The sequence below is a fragment of the Pipra filicauda genome, unplaced genomic scaffold, assembly GCF_003945595.2.
Source record: "Pipra filicauda isolate LSUMZ 115617 unplaced genomic scaffold, ASM394559v2 scaffold992_size40682_pilon, whole genome shotgun sequence".
NCBI lineage: Eukaryota > Metazoa > Chordata > Aves > Passeriformes > Pipridae > Pipra > Pipra filicauda.
In genome coordinates, this window is record NW_024105189.1 from 19264 (window position 1) to 40676 (window position 21413).

General features: G+C 58.8%; 3 protein-coding genes across 3 annotated transcripts; 1 reads left to right on the plus strand and 2 right to left on the minus strand.

Moving 5' to 3' along the window:
* Positions 1-636: 636 nt before the first annotated feature.
* LOC114003860 (early activation antigen CD69-like) lies at positions 637-4191 on the minus strand. Its single transcript, XM_027751215.2, has 6 exons — positions 3849-4191; positions 2214-2360; positions 1905-1994; positions 1638-1798; positions 1411-1535; positions 637-1246 (listed from the first exon to the last, which is right to left on the minus strand). Exons 2-6 carry the CDS (start codon positions 2356-2358, stop codon positions 1132-1134), a joined length of 636 nt encoding a protein of 211 aa, XP_027607016.2. The 5' UTR covers positions 2359-2360; positions 3849-4191; the 3' UTR covers positions 637-1131.
* Positions 3632-13049, plus strand: LOC114003861 (zinc finger protein 692-like). Its single transcript, XM_039378076.1, is given in 12 exon segments — positions 3632-3952; positions 6330-6438; positions 6441-6525; positions 6630-6661; positions 7313-7567; positions 7966-8014; positions 11613-11675; positions 11918-11996; positions 12263-12377; positions 12471-12541; positions 12544-12578; positions 12861-13049. Coding segments are annotated over 12 exon segments (1365 nt in total). The 3' UTR covers positions 13012-13049.
* Positions 13050-18981: 5932 nt separating this feature from the next.
* Positions 18982-21401, minus strand: LOC114003855 (class II histocompatibility antigen, B-L beta chain-like). Its single transcript, XM_027751210.2, has 5 exons — positions 21241-21401; positions 20455-20724; positions 19503-19784; positions 19127-19233; positions 18982-19016 (listed from the first exon to the last, which is right to left on the minus strand). The coding sequence occupies exons 1-5, from the start codon at positions 21323-21325 to the stop codon at positions 19008-19010; spliced, it is 753 nt and encodes a 250-aa protein (XP_027607011.2). The 5' UTR covers positions 21326-21401; the 3' UTR covers positions 18982-19007.
* Between the last annotated feature and the right edge of the window lie 12 nt (positions 21402-21413).

The following is a 21413-nucleotide window of genomic DNA, read 5'->3' on the forward strand; positions in this document are numbered from 1 at the left end:
CACCGAGGGGGTGGTGGCGGCTGCGGCACCGGGCGAGAGGAGAGGAGGGACTTCGGACCACACAGAGCTTTTTGCCAGTCCAATTTGGGGGAGGCGGAGGGGGCCTGGCGGGCTGGGGGGTCCCCGGACCGGCAGGAGGGCGGGTGGGACAGTCCTGCTCGGAGGGTCGTGGGTGAGCGAATCTCCCCGGGAATACCCCTGGGACTGTGTGTAGGTGGCTCAGGAAAAGTAGGGAGTGAAAGGCTTGCCCTAATCATTTTAGTGGGGCAGAAGCTTGTGTGCCCTTATGAGGTTGTGAGCTGTGCTGGTGGAGGTACGTGCCCTTCCTAATAACCCCCAGTGCCTCCCAGTATCCCCCAGATCCTCCCAGCGTGCCCTGGTGCCCTCCAAGTGCCCACCAATACTCCCTAGTGCCTCCCAGCCCAGATCCAGTGTTCCCCAGTGCCCACCAGTCTTTTCCCAGTCCCCCCCTGTGCCCTCTAATGCTCCCTGATGCTCCCCAGTGCCTCCCAGTACCTGCTGGGGGGCAAGGGAGGGAAATGAGGTCCCCCGGGCTGTGTTTTCCCTGGGATGGAACACAGGAAGGGAAGGGGCTGTTGGTGCTGACCAGGACGTGAGGGACAGCAGTGGGGTCGTACAAACTTTAATACAAATGAGTAAAAAAGGAGAAGAAGAGAGAAGCACAGCGGCAGCACTGATACAGTAACTCTGCTGAGGCCACAATCAGGACATCCCAGGTTCACATTCATTGATTCAAGTAGCGTTCAGCAATGGAAAAATACTTTACATGAGCACATTCAGGCACTCTAGTGCTTGAATACAGTGCAAGTAGTGTAAACTGTTAGAGTATAAATATAAAGTAAATATAAATAGAGAATGAGGAAGACTTCTGGAGAAAGAAACCCCTAGTCCACAAAGGCACACGTCCACTTCCACATCATGTCCCTGCAGGTTCACCTCCTTGAGACCAGCTACTGAGGTGACAATGACAAAAGGCACTGAGGTTCCTGAGGTTGTGCTGAGATGTGTCACAAAGCAAATGTTCATCTGTGGAAGGACATCCCTGGGCTAGTGGAAGAAGGAAAGCTGTGAGTCTTCAGGATGGAGAAGGTCCTTTCTCCCTCACTTCCATTACAGGTGAGGTTGGGGTTTGCTGCAGAGATACGCCCGCTCTGTTGAACAGTCCTCACTCCTGAGTTTATGGTCCGCCAGGTACACACACTCTGAATTGCCAAGGACCTCCAGCCTGCAATGAGGAGCAGAGACAGCGCTGTTACAGGGCAGGGCTGTTAACAGGACAGGTCGTCTCTGCCCATTCCCCCCAGCAGATGAGGAGACAAGCGCTGCCCAGGAGGGACAGTCCCAGCAGTCTCATCCCCCCCATCCCCTGCCCGTCCCCCCGGGACTCACGAGGAGTTGTAGCTGCTGCCGTCCACCCACTGAAACCTCTCGCCCCGTCTCCGCAGCCCGAGCCAGTAATCCAGGTTGCCATTGAGGCGGAAGACGTGGTCCGGGGAGGGAGAGAGGAGGTGGTCCTGGGAGGGAGAGAGGAACGGGCAGTGAGAGCTGCCCCGGGCTAGGAACCTCCCTCAGCCTCTCCTCTGCCCCCCAAACACCCCCCAGAGCCCCTCACTCACCATTGCCTTGTCGCTGAGCACGGCCAGGGAGGCCCCGAGCTCGGAGCACCGATTCTGAGCCTGCTCCCAGGTCCTCCCATCCCTCAAGAGGTAGTAACAGACGCTGTTGTGCTGCTCCCAGGCCTCAGGACAAGCCACACGCTGTGAAAACTTAAGTGCAACTGGAGAGACAAAGGGAGACAAAGAATTTGAGGATTCCCCTCCACACAGAGCATGGACCCCAGCCCTGTGCAGAGGGGTTGGGTGAGGTAGCTGCTCCTCCCTTACCTGCCAGCACAATCACAGCCACCACTAAAACCAGGATCACACACAGGAGCACAGTCAGCCCTCGGCAGGAACTGAACCAATTGACTAGAGCTGGAAAGAGACAGTGGCCGTGAGGATGGGGCTGTCCTGAGCAGGCCCAGCCCTCACATCCCCCCAGCCAACACCAGAGCAGCCAGAAGTGTCGGCACCAGCCACTGACGGGGTGAGAGGCCTCTTCCAGACCCCTGGAGCAGCCTCACACCTGCCATCCCCGTCCTCTGTTGGCAACACTGTCCCCTCCCTACAGGCCACAGGTGGCCCTGCACTCACCCTGACATTTCCCAAGGATCGTTTTGTGTATATTCCTGTTTTCTGTTCCATCCCGGAGACTCAGGGACTCCTCTGCATTCTCACCATTCCAGTTAGAAGAGGCACCTTCCTGACCGGGACAAGCCCCATCTTGAACCTGAGGCATTGCTAGGGGAGAAAAAAACCTCTTTGAGTGCAGATTTAACACCACTACAGATGTTTGCCTTGTGTTCCTGCGACCAGGAACCTGCGACTCCTGGTGCTGGGAGTGGGTGAGGGTCAGAGTGTCATCCACGTGCCCCTCCTGGTGCAGGATGGCCTGGGGGGGAGACGGGGGGTCAGAGGGTGGACCTCAAATCCTCAGGGACCCCCTAGGCTCCCCCAGATACACACAGACCTACAGGGACCTCCCCAGACTCACAGTGACCCCCCAGAGCCCCCATGCCCCTCCTGGGGCAGGATGGCCGGGGGGGGGGCATGGAGGGGTCAGAGGGACCCCCGGGGACCCCTCCGAATCCACAGAGACCCACAGGGACACTCCCAGACCCACAGGGACCCCCCCCCCCCAGGTAAACAGGGACCCCCAGAGGCCCCCACAGTCCATGTGCCCCTCCTAGTGCAGGATGGCCTGGAGGGGGCACAGCAGGGGGTCAGAGGGGCTCCCCACATCCTCAGGATAATGGGTGGGTCCATTGGTGTGAGGTCAAGGCAGAGCTCCTGGAGAAGCTCTTCCCACACTCCCCACACTTGCAGGGTCTCTCTCCGGTGTGGATGTGCTGGTGCTTGACAAGACCGGAGTTCTGCTTGAAGCCCTTCCCGCAGTCAGTGCCTCTCCCCTGTGTGTGTCTGCTCATGCCTGAGGACATCTGAGCTGGTCTGAAACCTCTCCCCACATTCCAAGCACTTGTAGGGCCCTCCCCACTGTGGATGTGCCGGTGTTGGATCAGGGTGGAGCTGTCACTGAAGCTCTTCCCACACTCCCCACACGTGTAGGGCCGTTCCCCAGAGCATTGTGTCAGACTGTAGAGAATAGGTAGAGAACAGTCCAGAGAGGGACTGCGCCCAGCGGCTCCTGCCTGGACTAATGAGTCACTGCTTGTAAACTGTGCCGGGGACCGGAAAGAAAAGCAGCAGCGCGGTGGCTCCAGCCCCGGCATGGCAGGATCGCATCTGTCATTCAATCCAAGAATGGTTTGGGATGGGAGGGACCTTCAAGCCCATCCCATCCCCCCGCTGCCCCGGACACCTCGCAGCAGCCCCGGTGGCTCCAAGCCCGGTCCCACCTGGCCGGGAACACTCCCGGGGACGGGGCAGCCAACTCTGTCCGACCGGGAGGCACCGGGACGATCCCCGACGGGGGCGCACGGTTGGGTACAGGGACAGCCCCGCCGGCCCGATCGGTGGCTCCCCCCGCTCCCCTCTCCCCGACCCCGCGGCCGATGCGGCGCGATGAGCGATCGGGCTGCGCGGGGCCGGCGCTGAGACCCGGTGAGAGCCACCGGGGGCCAACGCTCCAAACTCTTCACCTCCAGTGCTCGCCAGAGCCCCCTCCCCAGCACCGCCAGCACTCCCCGCCCAGGGCAAGGCGAACCCTCCAGACCCCCCTTTTCACCCCCTCCCGCTCCCCGAGCCCCGGCAGCACCGAGCGGTTCCCACCTGCGCCTGGACAACACGCGCTCTCCTTCTCCTTCTTCTCCTCCTCTTTCTCCTTTTCCTTCTTCTCCGCCGACGATTCCCCGCGTTTGCACACCTGCGTTTCGGTGCCGGGGCATTTCAGGCACACGGGGGCGGGTGCAACATGACGCGCTGACCAGCTCCGGCCAATGAGAGGAGCGTAGGAAGAAAGCCCGGGGCGCTCCGATCGCCGGGCAGCCGGGCGCGGTTCGTTCTCCTTCTCGCCCGGGGCGCTCTGATCGCTGTGCAGGCGAGCACGGCAATGTTCGTCGTTCGCGTTCTCGCCCGGCGCGGCACGATCGCTGTGCAGCCATCAGGGCGCTGTTCGTCGTGTTGGGGACGAGGCAGAGGAGAGATTGTCGCTGAGGAGGGCAGGGACGAGGCAAACGCGAAAATGTTGCCGAGGAGGGCGGGGACAAGGCAGACCCGAAAACGTCGAGGAAGGTAGGGACGAGGCAGAGGAGAGATTGTCGCTGAGGAGGCAGTGACGAGGCAGAGGACACGAAAATGTTGCCGAGGAAGGCGGGGACGAGGCAGAGGAGAGATTGTCCCGGGGGCGGGGACGAGGCAGAGGAGAGACTGTCGCTGAGGAGGGCAGGGTCAAGGCAGACGCGAAAATGTTGCCGAGGAGGGCAGGGACGAGGCAGAGGAGATATTGTCGCCGAGGAACGCAGGAATACGTGGAGACCCAAGGAACATGGGAGGACACCGGGGGGGACGCAGAAGACGCGGGGGGACACGGAGGAACACAGGGACACGGGGGTGACCCAGGGGGACACGGGACGGGGCGGTTACGGGACGGCACATCCTCCGCGGAGGAGGCCGGGTCTGAGGAGTACACGAGGGCTCCCCGGCCAGTTGCAGCCCTAAAAAAACGGGACTTTGCTGCCCACCTTGGAGGTGCGCACGGGGGATAAAGGATCCTCTGCCCCCACCCCCCCCCCCCGTGCCCCCAGCAGTGGCTCTGCTCCCCCCTCGTACGGGGCTGTGTTTGGGGTTTCGATGCCCTTTGGGACCTGGATGTACTCCCGTAACAGCCCCGTCCCGTGTTCCTCTGGGTCCCCCCGTGTCCCTGTATTCCTCTGTATCCCCCCTCCTCTCCTGTACTCCTCTGTATCCCCCCTCCTCTCCTGTGTTCCTCTGTATCCCCCCTCCTCTCCTGTGTTCCTCCATGTCCCCCCTCCTCTCCTTGTTCCTCCATGTCCCCCCTCCTCTCCTGTGTTCCTCCATGTCCCCCCTCCTCTCCTGTGTTCCTCCGTGTCCCCCCTCCTCTCCTGTGTTCCTCCATGTCCCCCCTCCTCTCCCGTGTCTCCCCGTGGCCCCCTCGCCCCCTCCCGTGTCCCCCCTGTGTTCTCCCGTATTCCGTGTCCCCTCGTGTCTCCCCGTGACCCCCCGCGTCTCCCGTGTCCACCCGTGTCCCTGGGTCCCCCCCCCTTGCCCCCCGACCTCTCCCGTGTCCCCCCCTCATCCCCACGGGGAGTTTCCCATCATGCCCCGCGCGGGACTACACCTCCCAGCGTTCCCCGCGCCCTTCCCGCGCGCAGTGGGCGGGGCCTCCGCCGTCTTGGCGGGGTCCCTCAGCGGCGTGAGGGGGGGGGGCACGTCCGGCGGCTCTTAAAGGGGGCACGGCCCGGGGTGGGGCCCCCTCGGCGCGGGATGGAGCGCGGAGCGGCGGAGGAGGTCGGGGGGGACGGGGAGGGGGCGGCGGGAGCGGGAGGGAGCCCCCAAAGCCCTGCCCTTCCCCTCCCGCCCGCCGCCGTTGTGCCGCCGCTTCCCCCCCCGCTTTAAGGCCCGGCGGCGGGAACGGGCGGGGGGGGAACGGTGGGGGGGCGGGGCTTGTGGGGGGGCGGGGCCAAGAGGGAGGTGGCATCGGGGGGCGAGGGGCAGGGTCAAGGCGAGGGGGCGGGGACTGGGGTGGGGCTTGGGGCAGTGCGGGGGTTCCCCCCCCTCAGCCCTCCCTTTCTTGTGACCCCCCCGACCCCTCTCGTGTCCTTGTGGCCCCACCTGAACCCCCCCAGACCCACCCCCCAATGGAGCCAGGACACCCCAAATTCCTCACCTGACCCCCCCCCGTGGAGCCAGGACACCCCAAATTCCTCACCTGACACCCCCCCCCCACCCCCCCCCCCCCCCCCCCCCCCCCCCCGGAGCCAGGACACCCCAAATTCCTCACTTGATTCCCCATCCAGCCCCTCCTTTGTCCCCCCAACCCCTCCCCGTGCTTCCAGCCCACCCCCCTGACCCTCCCCTGTGCCCCCAACCCCCCCCGTCCCCTCAGCCCCCCTGATCCTCCCCTGTCCCCCCAACCCCTCCCTGTCCCCCCCAGCCCCTCCCTGCGATCCCAGCCCACCCACCCTGACTCTCCCTGTCTCCCCAACCCCTCCCTGTCCCCCAGTCCACCCCGATCCCTGGCTGTGCTCCCACCCCAGCCGACCCCCTGACCCCTCCCCTTGTCCCCCCCAGCCCCTGCCCGTGTCCCCGGCGCGGGGGGGTCGCCCCCGAGCCCCCGAGGTTGTCCGGCGGCAGCGGCGGCGGGAGTTGGACGCGCGGCGGAGCCGCTGCCGGATCCGCATCGGGGGCACCTGGAGCGCTGGTGCCGCCTCAAGGAGCAGCTCGGCTTCGCCCTGCACTCCCAGCTCGCCCAGTTCCTGCTCAACAGGTCGCTGGGGGGGTCCCCTGAGCCCCCCAAAATTCACCCCCTTCACCCAGGGTTGGGGTCGGGCCGGCTCTGCCCCTGCTGACCCCCCCACCTTATTCACACAGGTACAGCAACCCCGGCGGTCCCCGGAGCTCAGGTGGGTGCCTCCCCCTCCCCAAAATCGGGGTGCTGCCCACCCATTTGGATGTCAGTGCAGAGAGAGGGTTCCTGGCCCTCCCAGGTTGAATCTCCCCCCCAAAAAAACCCACCATTTTGGAACCATTTCTTCAAGGATTTCCGTGTTTTCTCTGTTTAACCCCCCCAAAACACCATTTAGGAGCCCTTTCCTCAAAGATTTCCGTGTTTTCCCTGTTTAACCCTCCCAAACCCCCCTTTTGGAACCATTTCCTCAAGGATTTCCATATTTTGCTATTTAACCCCCCAGACCCCTATTTTGGAACCATTTCCTTAAGGATTTCCACGTTTCCCCCAAACCCCCTTTTGGAACCATTTCCTCAAGGATTTCCGTGTTTTCCCTGTTTGACCCCCCCCAAACCCCCTTTTTGGAGCCGTTTCCTCAAAGATTTCCATGTTTTGCTATTTGATCCCCCCCAGCTATGCCCCCAAAACACCATCTTGGAACCATTCCCTCAAAAATTTCCATATTTTCCCTGTTTAACCCCCCCCCCCACCCCTATTTCGAAACCATTTCCTCAAAGATTTCTGTATTTCCCCCATTCGTGCCCCCCCAAACCTCCCTCTCTGACCCATTTCCTCAAGGATTTTCCCTATTTCTGGTGTCTCCCAGGGGATCCAGGGGAGCCAGGCCATCTCCACCCAGCCTCCCTGCAGCGCCTGGTGCTCCTGTCCCAGGGGCACGGGCAGGAGTGTGGCTTTGTGCCCGACATGCAGCCGCCGGCGCCGGGCAGCGCCGACCCCCTGGTCTGGGAGTGCGTGGCCGGGCACCGCTTCTCCTGGGGGGGCCCTGGGGGGCCTGGGACACCCCCACGAGCCCCCCCAGGGCCGGGAGACCCCTCGGATAAGGAGGAGGAGGAAGAGGAAGAGGAGGAAGGGGGGCACGGTGGGGCTGGGGGCACAGGTGAGTTCCCCCCCCTGCCCAGGGTCACCTCTGTGCCCTCAGTACCCCCTGGGTCCCCACCATCACCCACCAGCACCCCCAACCCCATCACGCTCCGGGGGGCTCGTCCCACTGGGATCAGGGGTTGGGACAACCCGGGGCCCTTCCCCACCCTCCATCCTCACCCTCCTCCTCCTCTTCCTCTCATGGCCACCCCCATCACCCTTCTGTCCCCTTCCACCCCCCCATCACCCTCCTGTCCCCTTCCAATCCCTTCCTGTCCCCTCCATTACCCTCCTGTCCCCTTTCAGCCCCCCCATCACCCTCCTGTCCCACCCCATCTCCCCCCTGTCCCCCCCCATCACCCCCCTGTCCCCTTGCAGCCCCCCAGGTGCCCCCAGAGCCGTCCCCCGTGGCAGCAGCGGGCGGGAGGTGAGTGGTGACCCCCCCAGATTGTCCCCTTTGTCCCCATCCAGCCCCTCCCTGGGCCCCCACCCAGGCTGACCCCCCCTGGTGTCTGTGTCCTGCAGCTCCAGCCCCAAGAAGGAGCCTGGGAATGAGCCCCAGGAGGAGGAGGAGGAGGAGCAGGAGAAGGACCAGGAGGAGGAGGAGGAGGAGGAGGAGAAGGACCGGGAGGAAGAGGAGGAGGAGGAGGAAGATGACCTGGCCTACAGTGATGACCTGAGGGACCAGAGCTACCACCCGGGCCCGGGCAGGTGAGGTCCCAGTACAGACCAGTGAGGCACTGGGAGCCTGTTGGGCTCCTCCTCCTCTGTGTCCCAGTACAGACCAGTGAGGCACTGGGAGCCTGTTGGGCTCCTCCTCCTCTGTGTCCCAGTACAGACCAGTGAGGCACTGGGAGCCTGTTGGGCTCCTCCTCCTCTGTGTCCCAGTACAGACCAGTGAGGCACTGGGAGCCTGTTGGGCTCCTCTTCTTGCCCATCCCATCCAACCCATGTCCAACCCATGTCCAACCCACATCTAACCATGTCCAACCCACATCTAACCATGTCCAACCCATGTCCAACCCATGTCTAACCATGTCCAACCCATGTCCAACCCATGTCCAACCCATGTCCAACCCATGTCCAACCCATGTCCAATCATGTCCAACCTCATCCAACCCATGTCCAACCCATGTCCAACCCATGTCTTTCCATGTCCTTCCACATCCTTCCATGTCCAGCCCAAGTCCTTCTACGCCCAAACCACATCCAGCCCATTCCCCCCCAGACTCCCCCAACATCCCAGCCCCCCCCAACCCCCTCACCCACCCCATTTATCCCCCCAACCCCCTCACCCACCCCATTTATCCCCCCAAACCCCCTCACCCACCCCATTTATCCCCCCAAACCCCCTCACCCACCCCATTTATCCCCCTGTTTTGGGGTCACAGGGGGAAAATTTTGGGGTCACAGGGGGAGCGTTGTGGGGTCACGGGGGGAGCATTTTGGGGTCACAGAAGGAGCTTTTTTGGGTCACAGGGGGAGCATTTTGGGGTCACAGGGGGAGCATTTTTGGGTCATGGGGGGAGCGTTTTGGGGTCACTGGGGGGAGCATTTTGGGGTCACAGGGGGAGCGTTTTTGTGGTCACAGGGGGAGTATTTTTGGGGTGATCTGGGGGGGTTTCTGTCTCTGTCTCCATGCTGAGGGACCCGCTGGGACCACCCAAAGGTGGGCAGGTGTTGAGGGCAGGGCACGAGCCTTGTGTCCCCAAGGGGGGGTGTCCCCCCTCCCCATGACCCCACTGGCCACCACAGGGCAGATCCGTGTTCCTGGGCCTGGTTTGGGTGTCCAGCACTCAAATTTGGAGGGTTTTTGGCTCCCTGACCTTGCTGGGGGGGGGGATCCCCAACCCCTGTGACCCTCGTGGGGAGCCAGGAGGGGCCGAGGGGGGCAGGGGATGGGGACAAAGACCCTCCCAGCCCCAAATCCATGGATCCCAGCTCAGAATTCCCTGGTTATGGGGCTATAAATGACCCCAAATCCCTCCCTGCAGGGGGCTCTGCTGGGCTGGGGGCTGCTCTGGAGCTCTGACACCCCTGCACGGATTTTCTGACACTTCCAAGACATCAAAGGGGTTGAAATTCCCTTTTTTCTGACACTTCCAAGACATCAAAGGGGTTGAAATCCCCTTTTTTCCGGCACTTCCAACACGTCCAAGGGGTTGAAATCCCCTTTTTTCGGCCCAGCCCCATCCCCAGGTGAGTCCTTTGCTGCTCCCATCAACCTTTTCCCCCCCCGAGGGGCAGTTTTTGGATGCTGAACCCCCTCCCCTCCCTCTCCTGGCAGCTCCAGACCCTCTGGAAGAGCAGAGACCTTCCAGGAGAGCTGAGCCCAGGGAAGGTGAGGCTGGAATTTCCTCTTCCCTGGGCTCCCAAGTCCAGTTTTGGGGGGTGGGAAGCTCTGGGTGGGGGTCTGGGCCCTCCCTGCTGAGGCCAAAAGTGGGTTTTGATTGTTAAATATTTTATTGAATATATTATATTTATATATTATATAATATATTCATATAGTATTTATATGATTTTTACAATTATTATATAATATATATTATATAATATATTATATATGATATGCATAATATATTATAATATATATTGCATAATATATAATAATATATATAATATAAATTATATAATATGTAATACAATAATTATAATTAATTAATACAACATATTTATATATTATATTTGTATTATTAATATAATCTTAATAAAGTAATATTATTTGTATTATCAATATTATTATTAATAATCATTCCTAATAAAATACTGATCTATTAGTATTAACATTGATATAATATAATTAATATTAATATATTAACACCTATTAATAACATTATTTTTAATAATAATAATTATTATTAATAAAATAAGAATTATTATCTATACAATATATTTGTATTATTACTATAATAATTATTAATAAATTAATATTATTTGTATTATCAATATCCTTATTAACAATTATTAATAAATATTATTATATTAGTATTAATATTGATACAATATCATTAATATTAATATATTAGCATGTATCAATGATATTAATAATATTAATAATTATTAATAATAAAATAATAATTATTATAGATACAATATATTTGTAGTATTAATGTAATTATTATCAATAAAATAATATTGTGTTATTAATATTATTAATAATCATTAATATAACATTATATTAATATTGCTATTGATATAGTATAATTAATATTAATGTATTAATGCATATTAATAATATTAATGTCAATAACATTAATATTAATATTAATATTAATATAATAACATATTTATATAATCATATATGATAAATATATTATTAAATTAAACATTATTAAATGTGGGGGTTTTTCCCCACCCTTCTGGTGGGGTTTTATGGGGGGGTTTCTGTCCCAAATCCCAGGATCCACATCTCCAAAGTCACCCCTGGGATTTAGGGAAGGGGCCACCAAAGCCCAGCCTGAGCTTCAGCTTTGGGGGCAGGGATTGTATTTTTAACCATTTTCATTAATTTTTCTCCCAGGAAGTGGAAAATAGTGCTAAAATCCTTATTTCTGAGCAGAGCAAGAACTTCCAGCCCATCCTGGGGGTTCCTCCTCTCCTCCCTCCCCCAGGTAAAGTCAACCCTGAGCTGATAAAAAACCCTTTTAAACCCATTTGGGACCCAAATCCCAAAAAAACCCCCTTTAATCCATTTTTAACGGCTCTTCCCTCAATTCCAGGGGCACCTCAATTCCAGGGGGAGCTGGGGATGAATTCTGGATCGATCCAGGCTGGGATCTTCATCCTGGGATTGCAGCCAAAGCTTGGGAATGGATTTTTTTGGGAACAAATAAAGGATTTATTCCCCCCTTTTCAACTCCTGAGCCGTGTGTTTGTTCCAGTGCCTCCTGCTCCCAAGGGATGGGGGAAAAATGGGAGGGGAAAAAGAGAGAACTGATGGATTTAAAGTGGGATTTCCTTGGGAATTTCCTGGTGGGACAATGAGGGGACAAGGAGGGGACTCATCCAGGTTTTTCCCGTTGCAGGTGCCGGAGGAGGACGCAGGGGAAGGACGAGGAGGAGGCTCAGATCGGCCCCAAAAGGATCAGGTACCCAAAAAAAGGGGAAGGGAAGGGGCTGGAGGAGCTCCCGGGGCTCTTCCCAACCCGTGGGGAGGATGAGGAGCAGCTCCAGGGAAGGTTTTAGGGGGGGGGAAAGAGGGAGCAGCTCCAAGGGGAGAAGGAAAAGAGGGAAAAGGGGTGAGGAGGGTGGAGGAGGGAGCCAGAGGGGCATCCCAAAGGTTTTCCAGCCCTGCCCTGGGAAGGGTTTTCCTGGTTTTTGGTTTTTCCAGGAAGGCGGCGAAGTGCGAGATCCTCCTCTGCGACTTCGAGGGCTGCGGGAAAATCTTCTCCAACCGCCAGTACCTGAACGTGAGACCCTCAAACCTGCCTGAAACCCACCCAAAACCACTCAAATTCCACCCAAACCCACCCAAATCCCCCCCAAAACTACCAAAAATCAGCCAAAACCCGCCCCAAACCCGCCCAAACCCCGTCCGAAACCACTCAAAAACTGCCCAAACCACCCAAACTCCCCCAAAACCCACCGAAAACCACTCAGAACCACCCAAACCCCACCCTGGGCCCCCCTGGGGCCGGGATTTGGGATCTGAGGAGGGTTTTTCCTGATCCTGCAGCACCACCAGAAGTACCAGCACGTTCACCAGAAAACCTTCACCTGCCCCGAGTCCTCCTGCGGCAAATCCTTCAACTTCAAGAAGCACCTCAAGGAGCACCAGAAGCTGCACAGCGGTGAGGGGGACATTCCAGAGGGATCCCAGGACATTTCAGAGGGATCCCAGTTCCTTCCAGGGGGATCTGATCCCGGTACCTTTTCCCCCCCAGACCAGCGGGATTTCATCTGCGAGTTCTGCGCCCGCTCCTTCCGCACCAGCAGCAACCTCCTCATCCACCGGCGCATCCACGCATCCACACCGGGGAGAAGCCACTCCAGTGAGTCCCAGTCCCATCCCTGCCCTTCCCAGTGAGTCATTCCCACCATCCCAGTGAGTCCCAGTCCCACCCCATCATCCCAGTGAGTCCCAGACCCATTCCTGCCCCTCCCAGTGAGTCCCAGTCCCATCCCACCATCCCAGTAAGTCTAAGTCCTTGCTGCTCCCTGTGTTTCCTGAGCCCCATCCCTCTCTATCCCTGTTTCCTGAGCCCCCCCTGTTTCCTGAGCCCCATCCCAGCCCATCCCTGTTTCCTGAGCCCCATCCCATCCCCGTTTCCCAGGTGTGAGATCTGCGGCTTCACGTGCCGCCAAAAGGCCTCCCTGAACTGGCACATGAGGAGACATGACGCCGACTCCTTGTACCAGTTCATACACCAGATCAGGACGGGATCTACATCCGATACCGTACTGATGGAAGCCTTTTCAACCTAAGGGGACTGAAGGCCCACACCAAGACCTTAAACCATCTTGTCCGGGAGCTGCTTTATGCTGATGACGCCGCCCTCGTCGCCCACACAGAAGCAGCTCTGCAGCGTTTAACATCCTGCTTTGCTGAGGCTGCTGAGCTCTTTGGGCTGGAAGTCAGCTTAAAGAAGACAGAAGTTCTCCATCAACCTGCACCTCAGGAAGTCTCCCATCATCCCCATATCACCATTGGCCAGTCAGAGCTCAAATCAGTCCAGCAGTTTAATTACCTAGGGAGCCTCATCTCCTCGGATGGTGAGATTGACGGAGAGATGGACAACAGGTTAGCAAAGGCATATAATGCTTTCCAAAAACTCCATAAAAGAGTTTGGCAAAATAAACACCTGAAGAAAAGCACAAAGATCAGTGTTTACAGAGCCATTGTGCTGTCTACTCTCTCATATGGGTCCGAATCATGGGTCATCTACAGCCACCACCTGCGACTCCTGGAACGCTTCCATCAACGCTGCCTCCGTACAATCCTAAACATCCACTGGTCAGATGATGTGACCAATCCATCTGTTCTAGAACAGGCAGCAGTCACAAGTATTGAGGCCACGTTGCTGAGAACACAGCTGTGCTGGGCAGGGCACGTCTCCAGGATGAAGGACCAACCACCCCCTCCCTAAGATCGTGCTCTGTGGTGAACTTGCCACCGGCTGCCGCAAGAGAGGAGCCCCGAAGAGGAGATACAAGGACTGCCTGAAACAACATCTCAGCCTTGGCCACATTGATCTTCATCACTGGTCTACTCTGGCCTCCAGTCGGGAGGTCTGGAGACACCCCATCTCTAACGCTGCTGCTTCCTTTGAGAACGCAGCAGGATCACCATCGAAGAGAAAAGACAACGCAGAAAGAACCGTGTCCTGTCGATCCCATCCAAGGAGTCTTTCTGCTCTGCCTTTTGCAACTGGACGTGTCTATCTCGTATTGGCCTCTTTAACCACCAGTGTGCTTGTAGCAAATGTGGGCAGAGCCCTTCCCAAATCTTCGTTCATGCAGCCCAGCCATGATTTTGGATATTAATTTGGGAGTCTGGACTCATTGGTTTATTTGGTTCTGGAACTGGTATTTGGTTTATTTGGTTTTGGAAACAGGTATTTGGTTTCTTTTGTATGATGGGTACTTCAGGTTGCAAAGAAAGAATCTTGAAGAAATCCTTTCTGCTATTTTGGATATTAACTTGTGATTTCTGGACTTATAAGTTGATTTGGTTTTGGAAACTGGTATTTGGGTTATTTTGTATTCCTGAACCATTGGAAACAAATTGGGACCCCTTTGGAGGGACAAAGCTGTTGATGCTCCAGGGGTTCCAGGATCCTGAGGATTCCAGTGCCCACTGAAAGTTATTCAGGGAGATCCTCTCGGTCCCTGGATGCGGGGAGTTCCAAGCAAGATCTCTGGGATTTTATTAATACATTAAAAAGTTTATAAAAGTTATATAAAAGTATATAAAAGGTGTACCTAACAACATAGAAATGGAGCTCTATAATATAATATGATTGACTTATAAAAAGTTGTGATAGAACTGTAAAAGAAGAGGTGTGATGCCTCAGAGCTTTTTGGAATTTTTAACTTTGGTAGATTTTAGAAGTAGTGGTGTAGTGATTGTTGATTTTAAGGGAGCTGCATTCTATCCCTTACCCTGTAGCATAATGTTTGCACATCCCCAACCCTGTTACCCCATCCCATATCAACCCCTCTAAATCCCGTTAGCGTGTTTAGTCTTCTTTTCAAGGCAGAATTGTAGAAAAGCCTGGACCAGAAGACATCACACAGACACAGCCACCTTCAAGCCCAGAACTCGGGAGGAGCTCCAAGGACTGTGGGAGCTGCGAAGAAGATGAAGCTGAGGAAGAAGGGGTCCCAAAGAGCCCAAGCCCAATTCCCAAAGGGGTGTGTCGGGGGCAGAATGGGGCAGAAGTGGGGGGTGGAGAGATCTGGGGTTGGATGGACCTTGTTCTAAAATCCCAGAGCCACTGCCTGGGGGTGCCCGTCGTGTGTGTTCCCCTGGCCTGAGGCTCCACTACAGGACCTGCTCTCTTTATCTCATCTCATCCACTCCCCTGGCCTGGAGTCTTTTCCTCTGCACTCTCTTGAGGCAACGGGGACTGGACCTACCAGGTGCTGGGGATGCTGGAAATCCCCCCCGGTGCCGGGTGGAGCACGTCAGCCTGGAGCACCCCCTCAGCCGGGACTGGGGTACGGCCCGGCCCCCCCAGCACCGGGGGCACACTGGGAGGGGGGTGAGGGGCTCTGGGGGCCGTGGGGGGAACTGGGAGGGAGTTTGGGGGGTAAGGGAAAGGGTCTGGGAGGGAATGGAGAGGCTGAGAAGAGGTTGGTGGGTGTTGGGAGGGCTGAGAGGGGCTTTGGGGAGTCCTGGGGGCAACTGGGAGGGAGTTTTGTGGGAGCCTTTTGGGTATGGGAGTGGCTTTGTGGGAAAATGGAAAGGCTGAGAAGGGATTTAGAGGGTCCTCAGAGGGATGAGGGGGCCCAGCCTGAACCCCCCAATTCATCCCCGCGCTGATTTTGGGGGGGTCGTGTGTCCCCCTATACCTGCTTTTGTTCTGACACCAACCGACTGCTCCCGATGTTCCCAGTAAAGCTTCCCAATTCTCTGCTCTCCCTGGATGCCCATTTTTGGGTTCACCTGAGCTTCCCCCTCCCCCACGGACCCCCCCGAACCCCCCAGCCCCGGGGCTGCCGCGGGGGCCCCCAACGGCCCTCAGCCAATCCCAAAGCGCCCACGCCGCCCGCGCCCAATCCCAGCGCGCCGCGCTGATGACTCATCAGTCGCCGGGAAGACGCCTCGAAAAAAGGCGAGTCATAGAGAGGCGTACTCTCATTGGCTGACTGGCGGGAGCTCGATGACATGAACGCATGGAGACGCGGGGGGGCACTGGGAGACACTGGGATGGACCGGGACAGACTGGAGTAAACTGGGAAGAACTAGGAGGGCGAAAGAGGCCACGGGATGGGCACAGGGAGGGTTTGAGGGGCTCCAGGGTCATTCCCGGGGCAGGGCCCGAGGGGACCCGCTCTGCCCCATGCTCACCTCTCCTCTCCACGGCAGGCAGAGTGTACACCCCGTAGTTGTGCCGGCAGAGCCAGTCCACCGCAGACCGTTTGCTCTCCATGAATTCTGGGTCGCTGTTCCAGTACCTGGCAACCTTCTCCCCAAACGGGGTGTCCCCGACAAACACCCCCACATCGCTGTCGAAGTGCACGAACTGCTCCCGGTTGTAGATGACCCTCACCACGTACCTCACCCGCTCGGTGCCGTTGATGAAGTGACACTCGTACTTTACCATCTCCTGGAACACCCCTGTGTGTGCAGGACACGGGTCAGGGGGTGCCCCGTCCCCCCCATCATCCCCCAGCCCCCCACAGCAGGCTGGGAGCTCAGGGGGCCAACCCGGACCCCCCTTTCCCATCCCCTCTGCCCCACGGACACCCCAGCACCGGCTCTTTGTAGGGGGGAACGCCCCCATCGGCCCCCCGGGGTGGACAGGGGGGTTGGGGACCCCCACAATGTCGATCCGATCCCCCTAGAGCCCCAGGGAACCGCTCCAGGGCTCAAGGGACACCCAGGGACCCCCAGGGCACCCCTCTGCCAGCTCTCCCACACCCCCTTGCCCCCCTCTCCCACCCCTTTCCCACCGACCCCACAATCCCCAGACCCCCCCGCCCTCACTTTGGGGCTCCCACTCCCCCTCCCACTCACTCCGGGCCTTCCAAACCCCCTCGCACTCACTTTTTTGGGGCTCCCACCCCCTCTTTTCTCCCCTCTTTCCCCCCCTTTCCCACCCCCCCGCTCACCTGACAGCTCCTCGCCCGCAGCCGGGGGGGCTCCCAGCACCACCAGCACCACCAGCACGGCCCCAGCTCCCCGCACACGCTCCATGCCCAGCGCCGGACAGCTGCTGACAGCCCAAAACCAGCCGGGCGGGTCCTTTTTGGGGGCTTTTGGGCGCTCTCTGATTGGCTGAGGGCAAAGCCTGGGGACGGTTTCGGGCCCTGTTGGAGCCTGTTCTTCCCGGCGACTGATGAGTCATCAGCGCGGCGCGCTGGGATTGGGCGCGGGCGGCGTGGGCGCTTTGGGATTGGCTGAGGGCCGGTGGGATCGGGGGCGGGTCCCGACTGGGTCCGAGGCCACGGGGAGGGGCTGCGGCCGCCGGCGGGGAGAGAAAAGGGGGGGAGAGGAAAGGGGGGGAGAGAAAAGGGGCTGGGGGCGAGGGGGAACAGGGGGACACGGACTCCGTGTCCAGGAGGAGATTTCTGTCCTGGCACTTTTGGTCTGAGAGGAATCTTTGTCTGTCTTGGATTTTGGGAGTCTCACGGCGCCGTTTGAGCATCCCCCGGGGACCCCCAGGGACTGTCCAGAGACCCCCAGAGTTGTGACCAGTGACACCAGGGAGACCAGTGACACCAATGGGATCAGTTACAGGGACCAGAGACACCAGTGACACCAATGACACCAGTAAGACCAGTGACACCTGTGAGAACAGTCGGACCAGTGGGATCAGTTACAGGGACCAGTGACACCAGTGACACCAATGCCACCAGTGACAGGGACCAGTGCCATCAGTCCCTTCTAGCACCTCCCAGTCTCTCCCAGTCTCTCCCAGTCCCCTCCCAGTGCCTTTCCAGGACCCCCCAACCCCTCCCTCCTCAAAAAGTTGGGGTCTGGGAGTACCTAAACCTCTCTTTCCAGGATTTCTTGGGGCTGGGAGATGGCAAACCCCCCTGTTCCTGGGTTATTGGGAGGATGACATTGCCCAAATGCCCCTGTTCTAAGGAGTTTTAAGGTGTCAATGTTCCCAACCCCCCTATTCTGGAGTTTTTGAGGGGCTGACGTGTCCCAAACCCCCCTGTTCTTAGGATTTTGAGGGTCTGGGTGTGTCCCAAAGCCCCTGTTCCCAGGATTTCTGTAGTCTGGGAGTGCCCAAGCCTCTCTTTTCCAATATTTTGGGCTCTGGGAGTGCCCCAACCCACCCAGTTTCTGGTATTTTAAGGGTCTAGGAGAGCCCATATCCACGTGTTCCCAAGATTTTTGGGGTCTGAATGTTCCCAGCCCCCCTGTTCCTATGATTTTTTTGACTCTGGGAGTGTCCAGACCCCTCATTCACAGGATTTTTAGGGTCTAGATATGCCTAAACCCCCTTTCTCCAGGATTTTGTAGTTCTGAGAGTGTCCAAACCCCCCCTGTTCCCAGGATTTTGAATGTCTGAGCGTGTCCAAACCCCCCCTGTTCCCAGGATTTCTGGAATCTAGGAGTGTCCACATCCCTCTTTTGTCATATTTCGGGGTCAGGGAGTGTCCAAACCCTCCAGTTCCCAGGATTTTTGAAGCCCCCCCACTTCTCCCCAGTCACCAGGAGTGCAGAGAACTGGGAAGTTTCACTGTGTGCGGGGAGCTGGGGATGGGCTGATGTCCCACATCCTCCTTTTCCCCACCTTTCTGACCTCTCCCACCCCTTTCCCATCATTCCCCACTCCTCAGTCCTGCCCCGGCCCCGTCCACTTTTGGGGATCCCACTCCCCTCTCACTGAATTTGGGATTCCCAGCACCTCTTTTACAGGGTTTACGTGGGTCCTGGCACCTCTTGGGGTCCGCTGGGTGCCCTGTTGGGGTGCAGATGCCCCCACAAAACCCCCCAAGAACAGGGTGACACGTGGAGGACTCAGGGGGTTCCCCATTCCCGATCCATCCTGGGGCCGGTTCTGCCCCTCTCAAACTCTGCTCCCCCCGCGGTTTCCCCCCAAGTCACCCCCAGCCCCTTCTCTCCAGTGAGCAGGACTGCAGAGCACTGAGAAGCTTTACTGGGAACACTGGGAACAGCTGGGTGGGGTGAGAAGAAAAGCAGGGAAGGGGGGGACAGGCAACCCCCCCAAATGAGCGCAGGGTTTGGGGGGTCCCGGCTGGGCCCGAGGCCATGGGGAGGGGCTGCGGCCGCCGGCGGCTCAGGAGCTCTGTGGGGAGAGAAAAGGGGGTGAGAGCAAAGGGGCTGGGGGGGCAGGGGGGGCCCAGAGGCTGTGGGAGAGCAAAGGGAGGGACACGACCCCCGGGGACCCCCCTTTACCTTCTCCCGCAGGTAGAAGCCGAGCCCCAGCGCCAGGAAGACCAAGCCCAAGACGAAGCCCCCGACCCCCACCAGGATCTTGCTGCGGACGGTGTCCGGTGGCATCTCTGGGGGGAGCCGGGGGGGTCAGCACCCCCAAAACCTCCTCCCACGCACCCCCCGGCACCCCACAGAGCCCGGCCCGCTCTCCCCCAGCCCACCCGGGGGTCCCTCAAACCTCCTGCCAGTCCCTTCCCAGCCCCGCCAGGGATCCCACCCGGCCCCTCCCGGCCCCTTGAGGACTCTCCAACCCCCCTCCCATCACCCCCAGCACCCACCAAACTCCCTCCCGGTCGCCCCCAGTTGCCCCCCCGGTGCTGGGGGGGCCGGGCCGTACCCCAGTGCCGGCTGAGGGGGTGCTCCAGGCTGACGTGCTCCACCTGGCAGCTGTAGGTGACCCCGCGCCGGGGGGGGATTTCCAGCAGCACCAGCACCTGGCAGCTCCAGTCCCCGGTGGGGACCACGTCGGTGGCCACCACGTGCTCCGGCAGCTCCTGCCCATCCTGGAACCACCTCACCTGCACCGGCGCAGGGTAGAAATCCATCCCGGAGCAGAGCAGGCGGCCGGGGCCGGGCTGGGAACTCGACGGCACCAGCGAGATGGACACGCTGGGGGGCACTGGGAGGGACGGGGGAGACACTGGGCTGAGCTGGGGGGCACTGGGAGGGAGGGAAGAGGGCTTGTAGGACATTAGTAGGGATTGGGATGGGAGTGGGAGGGACTGGGATGGCAGTGGGAGGGACTGGGAATAGAGTGGGGGAGAAAGGGATTGGCTGGGGGGGCACTGGGGAGAGAGTTGGGAGATGTGGGAGTGAAGTGAGAACGACTGGGAATGGACTGAGAGGGTCTTGGAATGGACTGTGAGGGTCTGGGAGTGGAGTGAGAGGGACTGGGGTGGACTGGGAAGGAAGCGCTCGGGCCTTGGAGGCTGAGTCGTGGTGAGGGAAGTCTTTGGTTTGGGTCTGCCTGGCAACTGGAGCGTCATCAGAGAGACGCGCTGGGATTGGCTGAGGGGCGTGAGCTCGGTGGCCCCAGTGGGGTGGAGACGCGGGGGGCGGCACTGGGAGAGACTGGGATGGACTGGGATGAACTGGAGTGCACTGGGAGAAACTGGGGGAAACTGGGAGAGACTGGAGTGGACTGGGAAGAACTGGGAGGGGGCCAAAGGGCATGGGGAATGGCAGAGGGAGGGCTGAGGGGTCTGGGGTGATTCCCAGGGACGGTTTGAGGGGCTCCAGGGTCATTCCCAGGGCAGGGCCCGAGGGGACCCACTGTGACCCACACTCACCTCTCCTCTCCACGGTGAACGGAGCATCAGCCTTGTAGTTGTACCGGCAGTACCTGTCCACCGCAGAGCGTTTGTACTCCAGCCATTCCCGTTTACTGTTGAAGTGCCTGGCCAGGGTCTCCCCACGTGGGGTGTCCCCCACATAGACCCCCACATCGCTGTCGAAGTGCAGGAACTGTTCCCGGTTGTAGATGTGCCTCTCGACGAACCTCACCCGCTCGGTGCCGTTGATGAAGTGACACTCGTGGTTTGTCATCAGCTGGAACACCCCTGTGTGTGCAGGACACGGGGTAGGGGGTGCCCCGTACCCCCCCTGCCCCTCAGGCCCTATTCCACTCCAGCAGGGTTGGAGCTCAGGGGGCCACCCCGGACCCCCCTTTCCCACCCCCCTCTGCCCCACGGACGCCCCAGTACCGGCTCTTGGCTGGGGGCGAACCCCCCCATCGGTCCCCCAGGATGGACAAGGTGGTTGGGGACTCCCTCAATGCGGATCCGACCCCCCCAGAGTCCCAGGGAACCCCTCCAGGGCTGAAGGGACCCCCAGGGACCCCCATGGCACCCCTCTGCCTGATCTCCCACACCCCCTTGCCCCCCTCTCCCACCCCTTTCCCACCGGCCCCACAATCTCCAGACCCCCCAACCTCACTTTAGGGCTCCCACCCCCCTCCCACTCACTCTGGGCCTTCCAACCCGCCTCGCACTCACTTTTGGGGCTCCCAACCCCTCTTTTCTCCCCTCTTTACCCCCCTTTCCCACCCCACCCCCCTGTCCGCCCCCCCCGCTCACCCGACAGCTCCTCGCCCGCAGCCGGGGGGGCTCCCAGCACCACCAGCACCGCCAGCACGGCCCCAGCTCCCCGCACACGCTCCATGCCCAGCGCCGGACAGCTGCTGACAGCCCCAAAACCAGCCGGGCGGGTCCTTTTTGGGGCTTTTTGGGCGCGCTCGGATTGGCTGAGG

What these genes read in the sequence shown, in the direction of transcription:
- LOC114003860 (XM_027751215.2), bottom strand. Translation starts at nt 2,358, where the DNA reads ATGCCTCAGGTTCAAGATGGGGCTTGTCCCGGTCAGGAAGGTGCCTCT. An exon ending in GATCCTTGGGAAATGTCAGG is followed by an intron (nt 1,995 to 2,213) that starts GTGAGTGCAGGG and finishes GTCTCTTTCCAG; the next exon opens with CTCTAGTCAATTGGTTCAGT. An exon ending in GGCAGCAGCTACAACTCCTC is followed by an intron (nt 1,247 to 1,410) that starts GTGAGTCCCGGG and finishes TCCTCATTGCAG; the next exon opens with GCTGGAGGTCCTTGGCAATT.
- LOC114003855 (XM_027751210.2), bottom strand. Translation starts at nt 21,325, where the DNA reads ATGGAGCGTGTGCGGGGAGCTGGGGCCGTGCTGGCGGTGCTGGTGGTG. An exon ending in TGCGGGCGAGGAGCTGTCGG is followed by an intron (nt 20,725 to 21,240) that starts GTGAGCGGGGGG and finishes CTGCACACACAG; the next exon opens with GGGTGTTCCAGCTGATGACA. An exon ending in GTTCACCGTGGAGAGGAGAG is followed by an intron (nt 19,785 to 20,454) that starts GTGAGTGTGGGT and finishes CGTCCCTCCCAG; the next exon opens with TGCCCCCCAGCGTGTCCATC.